General features: G+C 32.3%; 1 protein-coding gene across 1 annotated transcript in view; it reads right to left on the bottom strand.

Annotated features, from left to right (window-relative positions):
• Positions 1-352: 352 nt before the first annotated feature.
• The window catches only part of LOC145692959 (tetraspanin-7-like), a 104,386-nt gene continuing 79,431 nt past the window's right edge, over positions 353-25,307 (bottom strand). The window contains exons 4-5 of the mRNA XM_081768554.1: positions 15,440-15,565; positions 353-7,595 (exon numbers count right to left, since the gene is read on the bottom strand). Coding sequence (XP_081624680.1) covers positions 7,440-7,595; positions 15,440-15,565 — 282 coding nt within the window. The 3' untranslated portion in view covers positions 353-7,439. The remainder of the gene's footprint in view (positions 7,596-15,439; positions 15,566-25,307) is intronic.

The raw sequence follows: 25,307 nt of genomic DNA, 5'->3' as shown, positions 1-25,307 counted from the left end.
ACGAATATATATATATATATATTATATATATGAACATTTTGAGAAGCTTCATTGTGAAATATGTATAACCATGAAAAACACAACCAATTGAAGTTACAAGGTTTGTTTTCATTTTTTTTTTCCCTGGTGCTTATGTTCGAACACTATTTGAATGTGCAGTTAACTTTCCTGAACACTTTTCTAAGTGTTCATATCACAGACGAGTACACATGAGACATCAAAATTAGACAACATCTAGATTATTTGTTTCTTTCTTTCTTTTCAAAAAGAGATTAAAACACGGGAATCACAGCAATTACTTTAGTTATAGATATTGTGCAAGAAAGGAGAAGTGCGAATGAAGGAGATTGATAGTTTTGACTCCTTTATGTCATAGTTTCAAATACAAGAAAATATTCAGAAAAAAATCTTAACATCACTTGTTTTGTTTATTTTAGAAATATTTCACATACTCAACGACATTTTAATACTTAAAAAATCTTAGCCATCAATGGTTACTCTTCAAAAGCTAATATACCAAACTTCTTTAACATTTCTTTAAGAATGCTAGGCGACATAGTGTTCATAAGTTTTTCTCCATCTTCTTCAGTTTCGATCTTCTCCCAAATTTTCATTCCACCAATTATTTCACAGTCATTTATTTTCATTAGAAATTCGTTCCTTTACCCTACATGCTATAACTGAGAGATACAAAACTATATCTTTTATTTTTGATTCATTTCTTTAAAAGTTGAGTTATGATGAATATATATATATATATATATATATATATATATATATATATATATATATATATATATAATTCTCAATACATCATACTGCGACACTGCGCTCCATGATTAACCGAACATCTGTCCTCCTTTTACCTACTTCTTAATATCGGATATACAAACCCACTTTTTAACGCTCGCAAAGTAATATCCAGGTTATAGCATCTGAAAAGCGCAAAGTAGTACCGGACTTTATTCATGAGGATACAAATATTAATGTCAAACTTCCTTACTCTGGTTACGATGGTAGATTGTTCTAGATTGTTGTTAACAATAATAATAATTAAAAGAAAAGTACTGTAGACATTGTCCATCTATGGATATTTTTATGTAAACGCAAAGATGCCTTATAATAAAAATGCTATTTTAATAGTTTTACGTAAAGCTCGCACATATTTGAGTAAGAAGAAACCTTTTAATTATAGGAAAATCAGTTGTGTGCTATTTGTTACCGTAAGAAATAAAAATTAAAGTCATAACTTGTTTAATTATATTTAGTTTCTCTTACCATTGAATTGCGATCCCTAATAGTAGAGAATATTCTGGAAACGTTCCATGGACATCATGACGTAAATTGGATGTCTATGGAACGTCTCTGGTATCTCTTTGCTATTAGGGATAATGATCAGATCTTTAGATCAACTTCATATGCAGATAAAAACTTTAAAATTAACCAAAAGAGATTAAATTAATTTGATGCTATATTAAGAAAAGAACCATTTTATGCTCCTGTACTCGCAAAAAAGAAAAAAATGTCACATTACTAAAAATACAAGCAAAGTAGAAAATTCAATAAATAACCTCCCGAGTAATAAATTGGTCTTCGAAGATATTCATATATGTATACATTAACTTTCTTTATTTTCATCAAAAAATAAGATATTTGTGATTAATTGATTATCACTTGTTTAATAGAGGCATCAGCAACGAGGTTATTGGTCCTCATCACGAATAAGAGATTGGTATTCTTGCTGGCTCTTTCTGACAGTGTCAGCACTAAATAAAAGTCACATGGTATCCCAATGAGCAAGATGAAAGAAATTTTCAGTAATATACTGACAGAAATCGAAGACAAGATAAGATAAAACAGTAAACAAGGGTTTACTCAAAGAGCGTATGTTGTAGACAATTAAACTTAATCTAATTTTCATAGTTGATCTTTTTTGTATCGCAAATTTATTGGTATATATATATTTCATACTAGTTGTACGGATACAAGGCACTAACCCAATTCCTTGCTGAAAGAACTTTTTCAAAAAGTACAAGGAGTGCCTATAACTCTGTAGCGATTAGTAGTAATAGCCAATTAATTTTCTTCGAAGGCATTCTTCTTCTTTTTACCCGTATTCTTTTATGCCATCGGTATTCAACTTAAATATACATACAGTCAATCGTAGTGTTATTATTCGATTGTTAAATTTTTATACTAGCTCAGAAAGCCACTGAAAGAGGGCTAACTTATTAAGTTTAGTATACTAATTATAATGTTCATGATTTAACAACCAATTACAAATTTCAAATTGAAAAGAAATGCAATCTGATGTGGCTACGAAAAATAAGATGTTCTTTACTTAGCGAAATAATTTTTTTTTTTAAAGAGACCAAACATCACGTCAATAAGGAACAGTGGTTCCTGCGACAACTTCCGATTATACTGTGACTTGATCATTCTTAGTCGAAGTAATTAAAACTTTTCTGCATCTACGTGTGGACTATTGAGACATGATATTCTTTTTAAGATACTATCTATCTCAAGTAGCAAATGAGATTTGTGGAGTCAGATCACTCTCCCGTTAACGTACAGGTATTTATATATAAAAAAATAAAAAATAAAAAAAAAGCCATACCATTTCCTACCTTATAAAAGTCTTCTCTTCTCCCAAATCAGCGTACACACAACATTTTGATACTTTGACTTCAAACAAAGGTTTTAAACATCTATAGAATATTCACAGATGTATAATTTCATTATATTTAGTAAATGCAATACCCAAAACTTTTTTTAAAAGAGATCTATGTATGGCCAAGATTTTCTGAACAAGACTATTCTTGTTTATGATGGACTTGATTCATGATACAAACAAACTATCATAGCATTTATTTGAAGCTTTTAATATGCCTTACTATAATATTTTACTTATCTTATTTTCCTTTTAGCATTATTTTCCCTTTAGCTCTACATCACACTCATCCACCATAATTGTAATACCTGCTAGTCATAATATAAGTTACTTTCGTTAATATTACTTCCCTTATTTAATGGTTTTTTTTTTTTTTTTTTTTTTTTTTTTTTTTTTTTTTTCCATATATATGATAGTCTGTACTAATACCACAAACATTTAAATGACGAATAATATAGCCTAACTAGAAGGGTATTTAGAAGTAAGGGCAAGTAACTATTTCAAAATCCGGACCTAATGGAACATAATTCTCAAATGCTCTTTTTCTTCTTCTTCTTTCTTATTAAGTCAACAACGTATACCTATACATATACATGTACATCTTGCTTATATACGTTTCCTAAATATATAATAATAAAGAGTAACACTTTACAAAATCCATTTATCCAAGGCATAACTTATTTTTAGGTACTTGCATCAATAGTTCAAACGAATATTTCATTACCACCCACATAATGCACGAATGGCAACCTATATTATTGGTTGCAAAGGTTAATCGATATACAACGATTATACGAGATAGCGAAATTTTTGTTCTGTTTTCACAATACACCTTAAAATTGTCAGAAATTGAGTTACAAATATTTATGTGAAAAATTCGTAGAAATATTTGTAAATCTACGTAGGTTTAGAACTTCTAAGATTTTTTTAACCAATTCAATAATTTAGCAAGCAAATTTAGTGAAATTTTGTTTTCATTCTTTTTACAGAATATTAAAAAAAATGTGTTATCGATTTCTATATTGTAATATATTTTTAATAACTGTATTATTATTATTATTATTGTGTATATAAATAAATTTTAATAACATGTAAAGGAACTTAACATTAGTCTTAAATGTTTACATCAAGTAATAATTTGTGCAAAACCACATGCAAGTGATATGTATCAATTGGACAGAAAATACTCTCACATTCAGAGCAAGGCTCACGTGCAGTGTCCGTTCCCTTCAACATTGATTTCAATGAAGATTTATGATCGAATGTGTAATCAGAATCTAAAATAATATTAAATATTATAAGTTTGAAATGCATTTTATACATTTTAAAATATAAACAACGCCAGTTTTTATTTTAACGTGATAGTACGCAGAGTGTAATTTGCAGAAAAAAAATGTGAAGTACAGATGAATATAGTTCTGTTTATTTTTGCACCAGAAAGAAAAGCGAAAACTACATAAATTCTATATAGTTTCGATTTATTCAGGAAATAATTTAGAACTCAGATGAAAACAAATTAGCAATAATTTGTTATTGCTATGACAATGTATATGATTTATATATATTTTATACATGTAACTTGAAAACTAACGAGCTTTCATGTTCCTGTAATATTGCAATAATTCCACATTCGCTTATCTAATAAATATACTTACGCTATAACAATAAATACGGTTATTAACAAACGCATCACTAAAAATGACAAAATGCGACTGCATATCTAACACTCTCATTCTTCAAAACTATTAAATTACTCAACATATGGTGTCCACGAGTTTTTATTTATTTATTTTAATAACTGATTTTGTTAAATCAATATATATTGAACATCTTCCACAGATTAGTGTCAAGCTCTGCATTGTTTTCAAGAATTAGTAACAATTTTAACATTTGTAAGAAATTGACTGGAGATTTACTTACTACTGCTATGCTATCACATAATAAGATACTGATAGTCCTTACAGAGAAATGCGGCAGAAAAATGGAACAATAAATTAATCTTTTCTTTTAACAATAACAGAAGCAAATTTTCTGCAAAGCGTTAAAGAAATGAAACAAGTACTGGAAACATTTTACAGTTTTATGTCAAAATCATTAACCATTTTATACATAACTTTGTTTCAAGTTTTACAGATTTTGCTTATTAGACCCCAAGACAAGTTACACATTCAAGCTACTCACCAGCTACCCTTGAATTCATTATCAATAACAGTATATTTAAGTTATGAAAAATACTGCAACTAGGTAAATAATTAAAAAAATAATCACCAATAAAAAATACGAAATGTGGTTTTAAAATGTGTTGCATTGAGGTTTTCTGACGAGAAAGCAACTAACAGCCTTCAAAGTAGTAGTTGTATGATGAAGGAGAGCAGGGGACCGATAATAAAGATTTGGAATCCGTTAGATATACAACTTTACTGGTTGCCTCGGTAACGTTAACCATTATCCACAACAAGTGTCATAGCTCTTAAGGTTGTCAGGAAGGGATGCCAATTTAATTTTATCCATGGAGAAATAGTGCTCTTTAAAACTCTTTAAGGTTTCGGATGTCTTTTATTTCTTCTGTACAGGTACAGGTTGATTTCTCTTGCTTGGAGTCACATTTTCGTTTTCATGAAACAAAGGATATTTTAAAAACTTGTAAGATGAACAACGAAAACAAAAACTTTAAAATTTCTCTTTGTTTCAACAAGAAAGCAAGAAATCCTTCATTTAAATTAATCGACAAAGTGGTTTAAAAAATTGAAATTGGATTTTAACGAGTTTCCTTTACCATTACTCTTAGTCACTCATAGATTTTTTCTTTCCTTTTTTTTTTTTCTAACATGACAAAAATAGGAATGCCTCAATTCTTCTAGGAATTTGCACCTTGCTCAGTAGAACAGGCTCAACCACTGTTGAGAAATACGGACATAGAACAACTTTCATATTCCTGAATTGTTCGCATTATGGATTAGCTATTTTATCATGAACGACAAAATACAAACATTAAGATCTATTTAATATAAATCTACTATTATACTATTTAGCAATATCCTTTCCATTGATCTCTGTACAGACATGGTACTTCTCAATTCTCTCTAATTTCTGGTATTCAGGATATAGGAAATAAAATATTCGTCTGTTACATCAAAGAAAATAACTTCACATTCGATCTCACTATTATTAATTATTTCAACAATGGACAGTTTTATCACAGCAGTGTCCAATTAAATTTTACTATCTCAAGATCTTTTAACTTTCCATTTTCAGCTAACCATGACTCAGTAGATTCAACTGTTCTTCTGACATGAAATTTATACATCGAAAAGACAAAGATCTAAGTCTAACGACAATCTACAACAAAATAACATTTTATTTTTTAAACTATCATATGAATTTCAAAAGTCGTACATATATTTAAAACAAATAATAATACATTAAGTGACAATAACAGGCAAACGCATTTAATACGGAGAAATGGAAGTAATAGTGCGGTATACAATGCACACACATGGACGCGCGCACGCGCCTGTATGTACAAATACTCGCAGAGATAAAAGTTGCAATACTAAGAATGTAGATAGTATCTATCCACACCTTGATGAAGTAGATAGTTGTATATTATCAATTCTACACACAAGATTACATTTATATTTTAAAATCTTTTTATGGGTTAAAGTAATATATATATGAGCAGTGATTCTCCAGAGATTATTTTTAGTACATGCTAGTAGCGTTCAAAGTAATCATTGTTCAAACTAATCCATGTATTTAATGGAAAATATACAATAATGTCATAATTATATCTGTTCAACTTATTACTAATATTCTATTGTAGTTGCTCGTCTTGACATTTCATCATAACAATTTTGTTTAGAGTACAAAGACGTGTGATATATGAAAAAGGACGTTTTGTTGTGTGATCTTCGCTGTCCAATACTTTGCAAATAAATAAATAAAAATAAAAATGATAAAATGTAAACCAATTTACTAGAAGCTTCTGGTCATAAAAATAACTATAAATTGACAAAATCATTAAAAATAATATCAGTACATTTTTCAATGTAAATAAAAATATTTACAATTTCATATAATAATAAATTTGTCTATAGGTTATTCAGTAACAGCAGTTGAAATACTAAAGCGAATATTTATGATAATATAATGAAACAATTTACATTAAATTTAAGTTTAGCAGTTCCATAAAATTATCATATTAGTTTTACTTTCCTTTATTTGACAATATACAAACAGTAGATATAAGCTACTGTACTTGCTTCTCACTTCATATTATTTGTATTCACGTTCATTTTAATTAAACATAGTTCATTATTTCGTTATAAATTAGAATTTCACACTCGCTCTATCATTCCATCTAGTGAAAGAAATGTTCTTATCACTAAGAAAAACTTACATCACTAAATGTTGTATGAAATAAAATCTAATAGATATAAATGTGGTTTGTACTTAAAATAATTCTTTACAATAAATGGTATTTTATTCTGATTAGATTCTTTCTTCGTAACAATGAATAAATATCGATCAACTTAATATAAATTTTCTTCTACATTTATTTTGTCTTCGTTCTGGAAATATTTTTTGGCAAAACCATGAGAAGAAATATATTAAATCACTAAAAAGTCACTATTGAAAAATCACTGCTATCGATTTTAAGTTACTGTCAATGTAAGAAAATATATAGCTTCTTTTATTATTGAAAGAAGAAAGCTCAACCAAAAATCAAATCTGGTTCAGGAACCTCATTCTCATCTTTTGATTCCTCTCAGGCCATTTGCTCGTATTTCGCTTTGTTGATATTCTTAGCAAGACAACATGACAAGAGAACGCCAATGAACTGGAAGAAGGCAATGCCAAGAGCTGTACCGGCAATCAATCCAATATTGGAATTCAAGAAGTTGATCACCAAATCATAACAACCCTGTAAAAAATAAACAGGAAAAATGAATTACCTTTAATATTAGAATAGACTGTGATGTTCAAACTTTCACTTCAGTGTACTGATATTGCGTAAAACTAAACACAATCCCCATCTAGAGCCTTTCTATTTCAACTGTTTCCTTGCTGGCGCTGCTGTCGATGTGTGTTTTCCTGTACCTCCCTCAAAAGAGGAGGGACAAGTTGCTATGGTCGAGGTCCTTCAATAATTGGATGCGGACAGGGTTGCCATTCTGAGTTATTTCCCGGGCTTCGCTGTGCACTGTCTTATTAGCCATTCTAAATAGCTTACGATCTTCACTCGCCAAGACCAAACGACTGAATGACAAATTGGCAACACAGCTGAGGTCATTCACTTCTCCGAAAACAAAGGGAAAATTTCCTCCACAAGAAGACGACGGGGATGGGGCCAAAGTACGTTTCACATATTTTCCGAGGGCACAGCTGATATAGATAGGCTCTAGTTTAGTTCATTTAAATGCAGATATGATAACTAAGAAATAATTAACAATAAATAAATAAATAAATAAATAAATAAATAAATAAATAAAGCAATAACCTGGAAAAGTTCACGAGACAGTGCAATTATTTTCCAGCTTTATTTTTATATAGGGGCAACCCTACATTGGTACCAGGATGGCAGGAGGGAACTCAACAGAAAGTTACCAAATCAATGATAGGACGAGCTAATTGTGAGGATCAGGTTCTGCTTTCTCTCCCTTTCTTTTCCGATCGCCAGATATTAACCCGTGCGACTTTTTTTGGGGGGAGGGGGGATTAAGTTAAGAACTGAACTGTATGTGCCCTCCTACCTAATAATATAATTTACCTGAACTTCGAGTACGCATTAAGAAACAGCTGCATCTAATGGCTCTGAGATGTTGGAAAAAATAGTGTGGCAAAACAGACTATCGGATTGATGAGCACCGAATTACAAAAGACATTCATATTGAGCATACGTGTATTGTGGAACATAACACGTATGTAGTTCGAAAAAAAAAAACACCTTTTTGAGTTTTTTGATTTAACATAAGTAACGTACATTGTGTACAAATAAACATGAGTTGTTAAACTTTGAATTTGGGAAGATCATTTACAATAGCCCTGTATTTCGGAAATTTATTATTGACATTAATCATCAAGCTTAAAAAAGATAAAAGATTGATGCGTCTAAAATAAGGATATAACAGAAAGAAACTAGTGCAATATTTTCAATTTTTTATTCATATTTTCTTTTATACATCCTGAAGAGAGAGACTGACCAAAACTTAAATTTTTTTAAAATTATAATTTGTAACTGTTTCGGATATCTAGCATATCCTTCTTCAGACACTATCGAAATTAATGAAAATACAGACATATATATAAATGTTATTATAACAAAGTTTAAATTCTTTAACCGTTATATATATACTCATTGTTATAACTATTGGAATGGAGATGGAAGTATTGGAATGGAGAAAAGAATGATAATAAGGAAGTGGAAAGAAGCGGATTGGATAAACTGATTAACTGGACAGGGGGCTTACCAATTAATGAATTATGGCAAGGAAGTTTGAATAGCATAGAGGGAAAAAAAAAATAATAAATAAATAAATAAAAAGGCCCTTATAAGAATCAAAAATGAAATAACGTGATTAATTGGAAAGTGAACACGAAGACTTATAAGATTGGCTGAAGGTCTCAGTAAATAAGAAAAAGAAAAATAAATAAATAAATAAATAAAAATAAAAAAGTACAACAATGACTATATATATATATATGTCTGTTAAAAGAATTTAAACTTTTTTATAACAACATTTATATAGATGTCTGTATTTTCATTAATTTCGATAGTGTCTGAAGAAGGATATGCTAGATATCCGAAACAGTTACAAATTATAATTTAAAATAAAAATTTAAGCTTTGGTCAGTGTCTCTTTCGTTAAAACAATCAATCCAAAGCCATGAATAGTCTTACTATCCTGAAGAGATAATAGTTTAGTATTCGTAATATATCAATTGTGATTTTTGATTGTTCGTTTGGAAACCAACGGAGAAAGAGTTTGTCTTATTTTGTTTTATGAATATCTAATTTAGTCAAGGAAATCAGAGTTCTTGCAGATTAAAGCACTAATACAATCCTTTCAACGTAATTTCAATCTAAATCAGGCTTTCTCCAGTTACTTCATGAAATACATTGCGTAATTCAACAAGTAGCACCAACATTCAACAAAATACCCAATACTTACAAAATACTCAATTCTTCATCATCATATACGCAATATTCGTTTAAATTGTCCAGCTTACAGTAATAATAATAATAATAATATTTCTTCAGATCTCAAAACATATTAGCTTAACATATTAGCTCAAAGCATATTTATTTATTTATTTTACTTTCAAGCGACCACAATATTCTACATGGTATAGAAGATGTTAATACATTTCTATGCGAATAACAAAGATACTTTATATACATTTTATTAACTAGTAGACCATACATTTCTTGTAGTGAGTTTATGTAAAGTATGACCAGATTACTACCAAATTATAAGTATACACAGTTAACTTACATATTACTGACACATATTCTTACTTACATATCTACTTGCTGTACCATAAGTATTACTACCAAATTATAAGTATACACAGTTAACTTACATATTACTGATACATATTCTTACTTACATATCTACTTGCTGTACTATTTAGTGTTGTCAACCTCACTATAAAGTTATTAGCTTTTCATTTAATTGTAGATTTACTTATACAAGTATTTTGTGTATGATTAAAATATTCAGGAGAAAAATAAAAACAATGTTTCTACAGGTATCGTGTTAGTCTTTCTTTGAAACTTTTATCTGATTTGGAGTCTCTTATATTGTTAGGTAATTTGTCGTAAATTAATATTCCTATATACTTAAGGCCTTTTTGGTAAAGTGTTGTACTATGTGTAGTAATTGCAAAATCCCTTTTATTTCTAGTATTGTACGTATGTGCATCACTTTACACTTAAGTATCTGTTTGAGATTGATATTCGTAATATGTAAAGACAAGGTAATGGAAGAATTTTTAGTTTTCTGAATATTTTTCTACATAAAGCTCTTGGTTTAATATCTTTTATTGTTCGTATTACTTTTTTTTTTTGAATTTTGAATATTATCTGACTATGCACAGCAGTTCCTCAGTGTACCATCTCATATGAAAGTAGTGTTTCAAACTGACTATGATAAATTATCTTAAGAGTTGATATGTTGATATTCTACATTATTAATAGCATTTAACAAGAAAATTTGTCCAAAGATAAAGGTACACTCATGTCCAAAATTATTGTCGCATATCTATAACTGTCTTCTTGTAAGAATATAATTTGATATTGATTTTGCAGGGTACTCTTAATACTGATACTATGTGTACAATCAGGAAATGAATATTTGTGGTAAATTCCATAGGAAAAGAATTATAAATACGAGAATTATAATGAGTAAAATAAAATGTTGCCAAATGGACAAGAAAATTTTATTTTCGTTTTATTGTTCTATTTTTTGCTCTTCTGACATAAAATTTGCCACATACATGTCTTTGCCGATTATACACATAACATTATAAGAAATTCCGGACGAATTCGTTATCAAATTATATTCCTAGAACAACATGTTTATAGACATGCGACATTTATTTTGGACATGAGTGTACATATATCAATCGATAGAGCTCATTGAACTGAAATAAAATGATATGAGCAAGTGTAATTCCTCATTGTACCGATTTTTTAAGTAAACCTAAAATTGAATTGTACGATTACCACGCCACTTATTAAGATGAAGCAGATTCAGATTATTTTTTTTTTCATTATGACACTCACAAGGCGACAGAGTACACAATATGGTAATTGAAATATAACCAAAAATTCTGATTTACTCTACAACTTTAATTTTTATTTTACACTATCATTGTGCAAAAAAGAGAATCGATCAATGGATGACAACAAACTGAATAAAATTACATTTTTAACGATAAATGTGTAGCGTAGTTTTCCAGAAAATCGAAGAAAGAAAAGAAAACAATCTTTATGGCGCTAAAACTTCTCTCGTTCATTGCCAGTAATAATCGACCGTTTTTATTCTGCTGGAACGTATAGTTTGTTTGTTTATGTACTACATATGTAAAAAAATACATTGTTAAGTAGCAGATTGTATCCATGGTTATTTTTCTTCTCCTCACAGTGACACCCATACTATTAATAATGATATGCTACTTTTTCAAACGTTTGCTTGTATCCAATCACAATTTAAGTTGAACAAAGAAGTTTAGGGTTAACAGTGTTAAGTACCGGTAGCTTTGCTCGCATTAAATGTTCAAATATTCAAAATGATTATATGTTGACAGTTTGATATGTCACACATATGCAACTTAATCTGCATATTTCTCTGTTGTGTTGGACAACTTCAAGAATAAATATTTGAAGTTGAGATCAACAATTGAGGAGTTTGATGTAATAAGGGCGTAAGCGAATTTATCGCCCCTTTTTGCATCAAACGCATTTGTGTTTTTTGCCATGTTTGTTTAGCCTCCTGGTAACATATCAATTCAATATCGGAATAAAATGCTGCATATTACATTGTTTTATGTAAGAAAAAAAAACACTACTTAAATTTTCAACATTGTTTTTCTCCAACTACATGCTTCAGACTTACGCCGTTATTGCATCAAACTCCTCAATTTTGGAGTTAAAGCATTAATTCCGTCATAGCTGCATCAGATAAAGGTTTAAAATTCCATTAGGTAGGGGTGAATATTAGTGAAGGTTATAGCCAGCAGAACTGAATGCGTTTACTTTTGCTTCACATACTACTTTCTGTGGATTTTTACAGGGCGATTCATTAATTCGTCAAATTTTAGGTGAGAATTGCTTATAGCAAAACAAGAAGAAAGACACAATGAACCTATAGCTGGAAACTCACTGTTTAGGACCTACAGGCTACCAGAAGAGTGAGGGATTTTTTTTAAAACTGAATGTTATTAAAACTATAGGCTGTAGAATTGAAGCGGTATGTTATTGTTAAAAACTTGTCAACTGCTCTGTTCAAAATTGCATAATGCAGACGTATCTTTTAAGTACCATATATATATATATATATATATATATATATATATATATATATATTGACGTCGGCCATGGATCACAGAGCATAATTCCAAAAGTCAAAATAAAGCTATATATATATATATATATTTGTATACCCTTCGAGTCCTCGCCTGGAGACAAATTGCATTATGTGGCAATGTCGCAAATGAAGAATCATAGATTAGATCTACGAATTTATCAAATAGCCATATCGAGTCTTTTTAGATGGCAGGTAAACTCGATATTGATTGACACTAGTATCACTTCTTAGTGTAGCAATCGATTCAACTACTTGCTGTATTCGTAGAGTAATGCTAATGGCTGCAAGTTAATCTGCGACGTTGCCACATTCTGAAATTTTGATTCCCCATAGGAAGGAGGCCCCGGAGGGCATACTATCATACAACGTTTCGTTTATATTTATTCTCGTTAAATGTTATTAATATTGTAGGATATGCTTTGAAATGTGAACAAAAATTATTATAATAAACTGGATAATTTAAAATAATATTTTGTATTAGATGATGAATAATTGAATATTTTGTAAGTACTGGGTATTTTCTTGAATGTCAATGCTACTTGTTGAATTACGTAAAGTATTTCATGAAGTAACTGGAGGAAGCCTGATTTAGATTGGAATTAGATTGAAATTAGTGCTTTAATCTACAATGAATCGAATTTTCCCTGACTAAACTAGATATTTATAAAAGAAAATAATATAAAATTTCCCTACACTGATTTCCAAACGACCAATCAAAAATCACAATTGATATATTACGAGCACTTAACTATTACATCTTCAGAACAAGGGCAAAAGAAGTTAGAAATACAAGAAAATATGAATAAAAAAATTGAAAATACTACACTAGTTTCTTTCTTTTATACGCTTATTTTACATGCAACAATATAACTTTCATCTTTTTAAGTTTTATGTTGAAGATAAATCATAAATGTCCGAAATACAGAGCTATTGTAGATGATTTCCCAATTTCAAAGTTTAATAACTCACTTTTATTTATTCACAATGATATATTAATACAATTTATGTTAAATCAAAGAACTCAAAAACTTTTTTTTTTCCTAAGTACATACGTGTTATGTTCTAAGTTAAAGATGCTTAATGTGAGTGCCTTTTGTAATTCGGTAAGTCTGTCTTGTCACACTCTTTTTTCAACATCTCAGAGTCAATAGATGCAACTGCTTCTTGGATGCACGCTCGAAGTTCAGGTAAATTATTAGATATATGTTCCATGTGTAACTTCCGTACCCCTTACTCCTGGCACTTGCAACGCATTTGTTCTCTAAAGAGGACCGATTGTTTAGGGCCACTTACGTTTTCTGAATATGTAAGAAAGTCACATGGATTTTGTACCATTCAAGGCACGCTTGAAGTATAGTATTTGTTAATATTAGTTAGCCGTGCTCACGCTTATATACACATATGGTCAGATAGAAGACATTGAGCACATATTGTAACAATAATTTCAGCACGATCAGCACTATACGTATGACTATTACTAGGACCTGGAATGTAATCATTCAGTAGTAAGTACAATTTAACATTTTGATATTCATTAAACGTCTGGCATAATTATCTTACTTGACATATTACGTTTCATGATGAAGTTGTTGCTTTCTGATCGTCACTTGACGCGTAGATTCTCATTTACATTCACCTTTACTTCACAAAATATGCGGAAATCACTTACACTCTTTGGGAAATCTTTTGCACCACTACATGTACGATTTCTACACTATGCAATTTGAATAGAATAGATGATGATAATATGATGTATCAGATCAGTTGTACAACTCATGGTTTGGACGACATTCAGCTCTAAAGTATATATTTGCCTACGCTTTCGAAGCCCTATAGGTCTTAAATTATAAGTTTCCGGACAATGGTTGATAATGATTTTTTTCTTGTTTTACTGTAAGCAATTCTTTTCACTTCTTAGTACTGATTAATATATCATCCTCTACACGAGAAGTAGACAAAACGTGTGTAGATGTTCCACCCTGTAGGAAAAAAAAATGGTTTAGTATTTCTACCTTCGTCGCGAATTCTGACGAGGAATTTGAAACTTAAAATATATAAAACAACAATCATGCCTATTGTTCTGTATGGTTGAAAATATGGTCGCTTACTCTGAGAGAAGAACATAGACTGAAAGCATTTGAGAACAAGATCCTAAGACGAATATTCGGATCTAAGAGGAACGGGAATGGGAAATGGCGGAAACTTCATAACGAGGAACTACATAATTTAAACGATTTACCAGATACTGTTAGGGTAATCAAATCTAAGAGTCTCAGGAGAGCAGGTTATGTAGCCAGAATGGAAGAAAGTAGGAACGCTTTCAAAGTCTTAACTGGAAGACCAATCGAAAAACGACCATTAGGAAGACCTAGGCGCAGATGGAAGGACAATATTAAGATGGATCTCGCAAAAATAGGAATACAAAGTAGAAACTGGATCCAATTGGCTAAGTATAGAAGTCAGGGGAGAGCTTCTGTGAATGCGGCATTGAACCTTCGGGTTCCATTGGCCATAGAGTTAGATAGATAGTATTTCTATTTTCTTCAAAACTAACGTCCTAACTTATTGAAAATAATAAAAAGTGTTAACCACTAAACTGCTTAGACAACGAAGAGCCAGGAATATGTATAAAGCTAGAAAATACGTAGTCAATGGTAAAATCAATGTGCAAATTTACCTTATCATACACATCTTCCGGAATATTAGTACAAGTCTTCGATTTACAGCAAGAATTCGGTGGTCTTTCAGCAAACTGTGGAAGAACCTCCCAGTCTTTGTATGATTTACTTCCGCAACAATGGAGCTGAAACAAAATAAAGAGAGGTATTACCACCTCGCCATAAAATATATAACAAAATATGACAATATAAAATTTTAGAATTAGGACATTTATATTTTTGCAACAGAAATATTAAAATATATTGAATTATTATAAGCAAAATTGAAATACCAGTCAATAACTTAATATTCATTGAAACGTCTACCAGAACCATTATTTAATATTTTAGTATTCAATACATTTTTGTAAATTATTATTGTAGAAAGCTTAGTCAATTCAATTGTATTTCCTTTTTACGCGTAATCATACATATTGCACCAATTCGTGTGTATAAATAAGACTCGTCAAATTGTAAGAGAAAGATAGATATATATATATATATATCATAATTGTAACAGATACATACATACATACATGATTGCACTTTTAGAATACTAAATGAAATCCAGGATATAAAAAGACATAAAACTATACATTTTTCAACACTAGCAATAATTACATTCATTTATAAATGATGACCCAACAAAACTTCTCACTTTTTAAAGATTATTAAAACAAAGAGTATTACAGATAGAAACTTATTTATTCATAAATATAAAATTGTATTGAAAAGAGTTTGTAACCATTATGTTTTGATTTGAATTACTCTGTTCAGTATCTTTCAGCTATATATTGTTTATTTCTCTCATAAATTGTCACATTTACAATATATATTCCATATTCTTGAATTTTGAACAATGTAACATAGTTTTTAATAGTAACAATATATTATTTAATTTACATTTCTTTACATTTTGGAATATGGATTAAACTCTGTTCAGTTGTGTGTTGAAATTATACAACAATTGTCAATACAATTATTGTTAATATTTCCCAATAGTATCCAAGTAAATTTCCCACCTTTTGATCGGTTGTGGCGCTGTCAGTGAAGGACGAGATGAGACGAGGTCATCGCTTCCGCTCATCACTTTCCTGCAGTTTTTAATCGTTATTGTAGTTTGGTTAGGAGCTCATCGCGCGTACGCAACCAAAATGTCTTTGAAAAGCACCAGTTCTGTGATTATAGTGCAATGAATTTTTCACTTAAAGTTTGCTATTCCACGAAATGACAATCCTTCTGACCGGAAACGAAAATTTTTCTAACAAAATCCTACCATATATAACTAAGGTTGCTGCCATTTACTTAAACATCCATTGTAGGCCATATAGGTCACTAGCTAGTTCTCATTTCCCAACAAGATGGGAAGTTGCTGATATCTGTTCAATTCCTAAAGCCAGTAGAAATAATACCGATATAAAAAATTATACACCAATAGCTATAATCTCTGCACCTGCTAAAATATTTAAAATTATTATTCAGACAAAAAGTATACTCCCATGTCTTTCCTATTATTTCGCAAAGTCAGCATGGTATTTTACCCAGAAAATCAACAGTAACTAATCTTGCTGAGTTTACCCACTTATTAGCAAGAAAAATTGACAATTAAAATCAAGTTGACACAATTTATACAGACTTCAGTAAGGTGTTCGATGTTATTAATCACAATATTCTTCTTAGCAAGCTGGTAACATTTAATTCTTCTCATACCCTACGTAAATTTTTACCGTCATATCTCCACGAACGCAGACATCGTATCCGCTTCAAAAATGTCCTGACCACTGAATCTGTAGTTCATTTAGGTGTTCCACAGGGCTCGAACATAGGTTCTTTGCTGTTCCTCTTATATATTAATGATTTACTTGAAGTAATAAAGTCACAAAAATTGCTATATGCAGAATACTGAAAAATTTACCGTGTCATATATTCCGAAAGAGACTGCATTAATTTGCAAAATGACATCAATGCACTTCATAAGTGTTGTGAAATTAATAAGTTACCATTAAACATTGAGGTGTGCATTGTAATATTTTATACAGAAAAAGAAACTACTTGAAATTTGAGTATCATATTAATGGCATACCACCACAAAGAGTTTACCAAATAATTTATCTTAGCGTATTAATAAGATCAAATCTCTCGTTTGATATTCACCTAAATCGAATTGTAAATGAGCCTTACAGAAATATCGGATTTTAATAAGACTTGGAAGTGAATTCAAGACCATTAATGTTCTTAAAATTCTATAATCTGCATTTCAATCAAAATTCGTACGCTATTTAATATATAAAGACACGGGGATCTATCCTCGATATGAAAAATATCTTGAACTCTTACCAATCTACTCAATGCATTTTCTTGAAACAAAAAGAGTTAATTTCCTTCTGTATTTTTTGCATAAACTTAAACATAATGAGATAGATTCGCCAATATTATTGTTCGAAATGTTCCTTCATGTTCCGAACAGGAAAATGCGCTCACGGCTACAAACATTTCATGAACCACCACAGCGTACTAATGCATTAAGTATATTGCCTATTAGGAGAATGCACAATATATAATAGTGTTCAAATATAATGCCTACAATAGATATATTTGATGATGTACGTACAAACAATACTTTTACAACATAGTTTAGCATCTAGAACAAATATTATGTAATGTAATCATTTATGTATACTGCTGAACACTGTCAATGGGTATTCACCTGTTGTGTTCAAAATGCAATAAATAAATAAATAAATAAATAAAAAGACTATCTCGTAGTGAGTCGAGAATTTCCAAACAATGGGTTCAGCATTGATACAAAATCATCTGGCCGATCTAAAAGTGCTCGTATGCCTGAAAATATTGAGATTGTGAGACAGTTTGTTTTGCAGTTCATAACACGTTCTGTAAAGAACCGTGCTGCATCTTTTGGGCTTCTTAGGGGAAGTGTAACAAGAATTTTACAAGAAGATTTGCATTATTTACGAACTGTTTTCAATACCATTTCATATTTTTGTATTAGCAACCTTCTACCTACAATGCTTTTTGTTTTGTTAGCGTTAGAAATGTAGGTAGAAGGTACTATTGGGTCACCCTATATATTTAGAAATTCATTTAAGAATAACGGTAGTGTCTAATAGATAACTTTCTATCAATCTCTTGAATGTTCCTATTTGTTTAATTATAATTATAATTATCATTCGAATATATTGGGGGAGTTTATTATATATGACTACTAGCTGGGGGCTCCGCCCCCAGACTTCTGCATTTGCTCGGCCTACGGCCTCGCATGTCTTATGTATCACCCTTTTCCTATTTCAACTATCTAGAAAATAAGATTTTGTACTCCAAGAAAACGTCCATTTAAATAACATGGGAATTTCTTTATCCCCCCTTAGACCCCTTAAAAATTAAAAAATATTAACTTTTGGCAATTTTTCTGTCGGTTAGTCCTGAAAAGCTATAATCATGCCAAATCTCATTATTCTAATCCTATCGGAAGTGCCTAAACATTTTGGGGTGTAGAAGACGTCCCATATAAATAACAAGGGAAAGATTTTTCAGTTCTTCATAAAACCACTCTAAAGTTGGAATTTTTAATTTTTACTGACTTACTTAGGTAACACTAACAAAAACGTACAAGCATACCGAATTTTAAGTTTGTATTCCAATTCCAAGTACCTAAAATATGAGATTATAGGTCCAAAAAAAAGTCCCATTTAAATAACATTAGGAATTTATTCATCTCCTCTTTAGACACCCTAAGACTTAAAAATATTTACTTCTGTCAGTTTTCCTGTCGGTTTGTCCAGGAAAGCTACAATCGTGCCAAATTTCAACTTTCCATGTCCAACCGAAAGTACCCTTTTATGTCAGTTCATGAAGTTTTATATATAGTTAAGATAGTACCTATATATATTGAATTCCTTTTGTATAACGTTTACTGATGATTTTATCCTCACAAGTAAACGTTATACAAAACGTTACTTGGTTTCGTATGTATGTGTTGCTGACGTGTGAAATAAGCCAATACTGGTTTTAACAAAGAGAGGGTATAACGAAATATATAAAGAGAGGGTATAGGGAATATTTTTAGTTTCTTGAGTCATTTATTTTGGCGCCCGTTATAAATAGTTCTTAGTTATAGTCATAAAATCTAATAAGTTTCAACTCAGCACTCAGCACTTGTGACTTAAATACCACCAACTGATCAGAACTAATGTAGTTTTCATTTTTATTTATCATATGTACTTAATTAACCGTTTTCTATAAAAACGCACGATTACCAACAAAAGTTGATATTCCCACTCCTGTTTTTGCAATATCTACGGAATTGAGAAACTTCTTCAATGATACTATTTAAAATTACTTAAACTCCTTGATTAGAAACTAAGGTTAGCGAGAACAAAGTTACATCTAACTCTAATCAAATGTTATATATATAAAAGGCAGCACCTCCAACAAACTCAGCAGAATACTTGCCAGACATGGTATAAAAATTATTCGTAAACCTCCAGCCCACATCAGATCATTACTCAAACCGTGAAAGACGACCTTCACCTGCGCACTCCTGGTGTATACTGTATATAATGTAAATGTAGCAGAGTATACTAGGACAGACTGGACTTATAATAGAACAATGATGCAAAGAACACAACAGCCACATAAGACTTCAGCAACTCGAGAAATCAGGACTAGCAGAGCATAGCCTAGAGATTAAACACAGAATAGATTTTACAAATACCACCATAGTGGCCAAGTACAGCAATTTTTAGGACAGAACAATAAAGGAGATCATAGCTATCTCATGGGAAAAGAACAGCCTCAATAGAGACAATGGGTTTCAACTCAGCCCTATCTAGTTGGCCCTTTTCAGGAAGAAAGCAGACATTCAACGAAGCCATTTCTCGTAGCTACAACAACAGCCAATCAGAAGCCAGCATCCCTCAGCCAATCAGAAGCCAGCATTTCTCTCAGTCAATCACAAGCCCCCATTCATAGCTTTTTCTCTAAATAGTCGCTATATATACATGCTCAGAGAGCTGAGTTGCAGTAGTGGCAGAGAGAGAAGACCTTCAAAGACCTTCAAAAGCAAGTTCAAGATGAAGATTATCTTCCGTTAACACTCCGGAAACCTAACGGTGCCAACCGAAGGAGCTGTTACAGCAGAGAGACAAAAGTAGCCAGTCTTTCTTAAGATAAGCTACAAAGAGTTAATTTCCAAATAAAAACTACTGACAACATTCTACTACACACACAGCTTTTTAGAAGGAATAGTCATTGTTTTTCTGTCGGCTGGACCCCCTATCGCGGACCAAGATTCGCACTGGCCGTATAGGTTGAACAGGCTTTGCCGACAGTCGGCTGACAGGAACTCAGTACTATCTCTTTTAGATAGCATAGAGAGACACAAACATCTCACTTAGAGAATCTAACCCTGATTAGAACCAAAACCTAACTCAGAGCTTTCGGCCCTTTTTAGAGCCACATAGAGAAGAAATGCCAAGATCAAAGAGCAATCGCAAACCACAACCATCCCAGAGGCCAAGTAGGAGGGACAGAGTAGAGGAGGAGAGCGGCGAAGAAGATGAGGGACCTGGTTTCTTCCAGAGCAGCCCAAGTTTCTCCACAGCTGAGCGAGAGAGGATACGTGCTGAAGCACTCACACTAATGGAAGAGAACCTCAACAAGTACCTTAGAAGAAACGATGCGGAAGACCAGGTGTTCCACTCGAGCCAGCGTCGCCCCATACAAAACCAGCAAGATGGCGGCCCTTATGAGGACCACCATCCCACAAGCACAGAGATACTATTTACGGATGGAGTCCTGCATAACCAAGAAGACCCAGCTGCCACGGCCAAGCCAAAGACGGGAGGTGAGAACCATATTTAAGAAGACGAAAAATTCCAAGTGGTCCAGAGGAGAGGGAGGAAAAAGAAATCACCGGAAGAAAATGCGCCAACAGAGGAAACAACAAAAAGACTCACACAGGAGGAACCCAAACCTAAAGACAAGTCCAATCTCGCACAGGAGAAAACCATTCACACACAGGTGAAAAACAATTGCACACAGGTGAAACCAAAGCCAACACAGCTGACAACTAGAAAGACCGGCCCTTCTGAGGACCAACAGGAAAGAGGCAACTCCACTCAGGTAGAAGCCAACCCCACAGAAGTGAAGACCAGAAATCCCGGCCCTTCCCAGGACCACAATAAAACAGTATCTGCTAGTAACCAACCCACGAACAATAGCCAATCAGAAGCCAATGAAGATAGAGCATCGCACCAATCACCGAAGAGAAGTCAGAAGAATCAGAGCAAGAATCCACGTATGTTCACATGTGTCATAAAGGGATTCCCCACAAACAAAGATCTAACAACACTAGAAGAAGAGCTACTCAATCAAAAAATTCAATACACCGCAATAACCAGGATCCAGTCAGAGAGCGGCCCAACTCCACTTGTAAGGTTATTCTCTACCAACGCAGACCAAATAAATAGACTAATTACATACGGCCTACCCACCGGAACTAGGACATACAAAGTAGAGCAATCCAGGAGCCAACCCCGACCGTCCCCGTGTTGGAACTGCTACGCATATGGACATCAGAAGTTCCAATGTACTAGTAAGAGAGTATGCCACAGATGTGGTGGCACGCATACAGACGCATGTAGCCAGAAAGTAAATAGGAACTTCTGTGCAACATGCAAAGTAAATGGTCACAGGACAGGAAGCAGTGAATGTCCTGAGAGACCAAAAACCTCAACTGAGATGTCCAGGCCCAGGCTTATCACAGAAGAACAGCGCACATATTCAGGCCCTTATGAGAGCCAGGAAGACAGCAGAGTTCAACAATCAAAGACAGAAGAGAGGCAGAAAGAAACCCACAACCCCTTAACAAATCAAGCAATAGAGGAAGCCATAAACAGGACGACACAGCAAATACTAACATGGGTAACATCGATATTAACTATGACAACACCACCAGCAAGCAGAAAAATACTTACAGATGCAATAACAATAGCAACAAAGAAGATCTTTAAGTTAACCATCAACACCATATCAACCACAACTGGGGAGGTATATGTAACCAAACCACAGATAGCTACTAGAAGCAAGCAATGCAGAGGGAGCGGCACTAAAAAGACACAACCCGAGGGATAGGAGTGAAGTCAAACAGCTGCCTCCACTGCAAACCGATGACGACTAGGCGAGGCCAAGGACCAAGTTGCATGCTTAAAAATAACACAAAGACCCACTAACCAAACTTGCCCACCAAACTACAGACAATTAACATATTAGATTAACTCACACCCAGCTTTTAAGTTAGATGAAATACAGACAGTAAAATATGCTTTTACATGGTTTTTCCCACCCCTTCTTTGTGTGGTTTACCATGTAAATAACTTGAGCATGTGCATGACCGATAAAGGGGGTTTTCCTGGACTCCATGTGTTTCCGGGGTTTTTCCTCCTACTACCCAAGCCAATGGTGAGGTGAAAATTCTTCACGCGCTTTCCTATCTTCTTTTTTATCCTTCTTTCTTTCTCTAATACACACTGTCCGGTAAATGTCTTAGGATAAAAACCGCGGCGCGACACCACAGACGACATGCTGCTTTAGATCTCTAACTGCATGTAGGAGGTGCACGTAGATATAGGTTGGTGCATCACTCAAGGGGGCGAGCTTTCTTGCTAAGGGGCCCTCTTTATTCTCTAATTTATTTCCGTATTTCCGGTCTCTTCACAACAATCCGTGAAGATGAATGCGGTGTCTGCATTCGAGACGTCGGATGTGAATATCTTCACGTGGCTGATAGCCCGAGAAGATTTATTAAAAAGGAATCATATTGTATTGCATGTTTTTATTCTTCAATTTACTTTTCAAACATCCTATCAAACAATTGCAGTAGCTCCGTCTGTGATCATGATTATCAATTTATTTCACGCTAAGTTAAGATATTTTATAATTAACCAGTAATGAAAAGGTGATATCGCCCAAAATTATCCTATTTTATTCATTTAGCTCGATGTTAAAAACTTTAAAATAACTAAAGGCTATTTAATAATGACTTCTACTTATTAACCGAATCTAGAGTTTACAGATGGATGATGACGAAAGAACTATCGACATTGGTGTTCATATAATTTAATCAATCATTCACGTGACCATTACATCTATCTATCTGTCTATCTATATTATATATATATATATATATATATATATATATATATATATATATATATATATATATATATATATATATATATATATATAATATTTTCTTTTAGCTAAGAGGTATAAGCAGAATTGACAGCCAGAGTAAGCTATGACAACTTTTATGAAAACAAAAAAACTCTCCTTCATACAACGAATGTATGAGCTTGAATATTCATATTTTAATAATATTTATTCATTCACAGAGAATTGAGACTTTTACAGTTGACAGTTACGTCAGACTACAGTTACGTGTTTCCAAATTTCAGTTGGGATATTGTCTTATAGAACCTCAACTTTTCACATAACACGGGAGCTATAGTTACAAGTGAAATTCCAACCATATGTACCCTACAAAAAGATATGCGTCCCAACTAGATTGTTGCTTAAAAAAAATATCCACATAATAACACGAAGACATGTTCATGTGGGTAAATTGTTTTATATTCTTACTCCGTATTCTAGTAGGATATTTCAGAACTTGAACACCTTGGATATATTGGAGATTTATAAATCATTCAACTGTTTAGTGAACACAACCAAAATTTGTCCATACTTCAAAATGACATTGAAACCAATACGGCAAAAACCAAACAGGCCATGAGGTTTTCGTCAACTTTTACCACAAACAGAAAAAGAATATTAAGACACAGAATGAGAGCTAGAGAAATTTATCTTTCTGATGGAATACTATAGCTGACAAGAATTACTTGATAGCTGGGTCAATTAGAATTACAGCTAAATATAGCGTAACAAACAATCTTATAGCGAAATGAGGAAAGCAACAACTAGAAATAATTTATTTGCAATTAACTGTTGTAAGTAGCTGTCAACATAGTGTTGTGTTAGTTTGTAACTTCCACGCAACTACAGCGTCTCAGTCATCAAGTCATTACTATCAAGGTATAGACACATGAAAATTAAACATTCAGCATACGCTAAGGTTTGCCGATACTTAAAGAAAAAATAATAAATAAATTAAAAAAAAAAAACTCTTAGACAGATGCTAACTTCAAAGAATGTAGTATCTTTAAAAGATGTAGAAAATATAGGCGTGTTTATGACAATATAGCTTTTGAATGAGTCACAGATGCAAACGATGTTTACCAAATCAAACAAGTCTTCACAACGCATCGAGTGAGGGAAAAAATGGAGGCATAGTAACAATACATAAATGAGCAATACACAGATAGAGGGAATTCAGAATGAAAATGTGGTTGAAGAATGTGTTCTGAACAGTATAAGTAGAGAAGTGTATTCCAAGAGCAATGAACTACCTAAATGGTGTAGAAAAAAGGCAATGCAATCTACACGAATCTTTGGTAATGAAGATCAGAATCTATGTACAAAACTCATGTGAAAAATCCTCGGAATGACAAACAAAATATTGATTTCACACTTGAAAAGCAGGTTTATTTTTCAACATAATCTCCTTCGACATTTTGTTCAATGATATTCTAAAGCACTTATGCCATCGTGGAAACCAGATTCTTCCAGACAAGCAAATTACAGGTACTTCTCCACTGCTGAAAAAAAGTCGACGTACATCAAAGTATTTTTTCAGCTTTGGGAAGAGATGAAGCCAAATCTGGCGAGCAAGGCTTATTGGACAGAAAATCATATCTCAACTCGTTAATTTTTCCATTGCAACGTCACCATAGTCGTGATAAAGATGGGTTTCCC

The sequence above is a fragment of the Thermobia domestica genome, chromosome 8, assembly GCF_964235325.1.
Source record: "Thermobia domestica chromosome 8, izTheDome1.hap1.1, whole genome shotgun sequence".
In the NCBI taxonomy this organism is placed as follows: Eukaryota; Metazoa; Arthropoda; class Insecta; order Zygentoma; family Lepismatidae; genus Thermobia; species Thermobia domestica.
The sequence above is the reverse complement of the archived record's forward strand: the minus strand, read 5'-3'. Positions and strand labels throughout refer to the sequence as shown.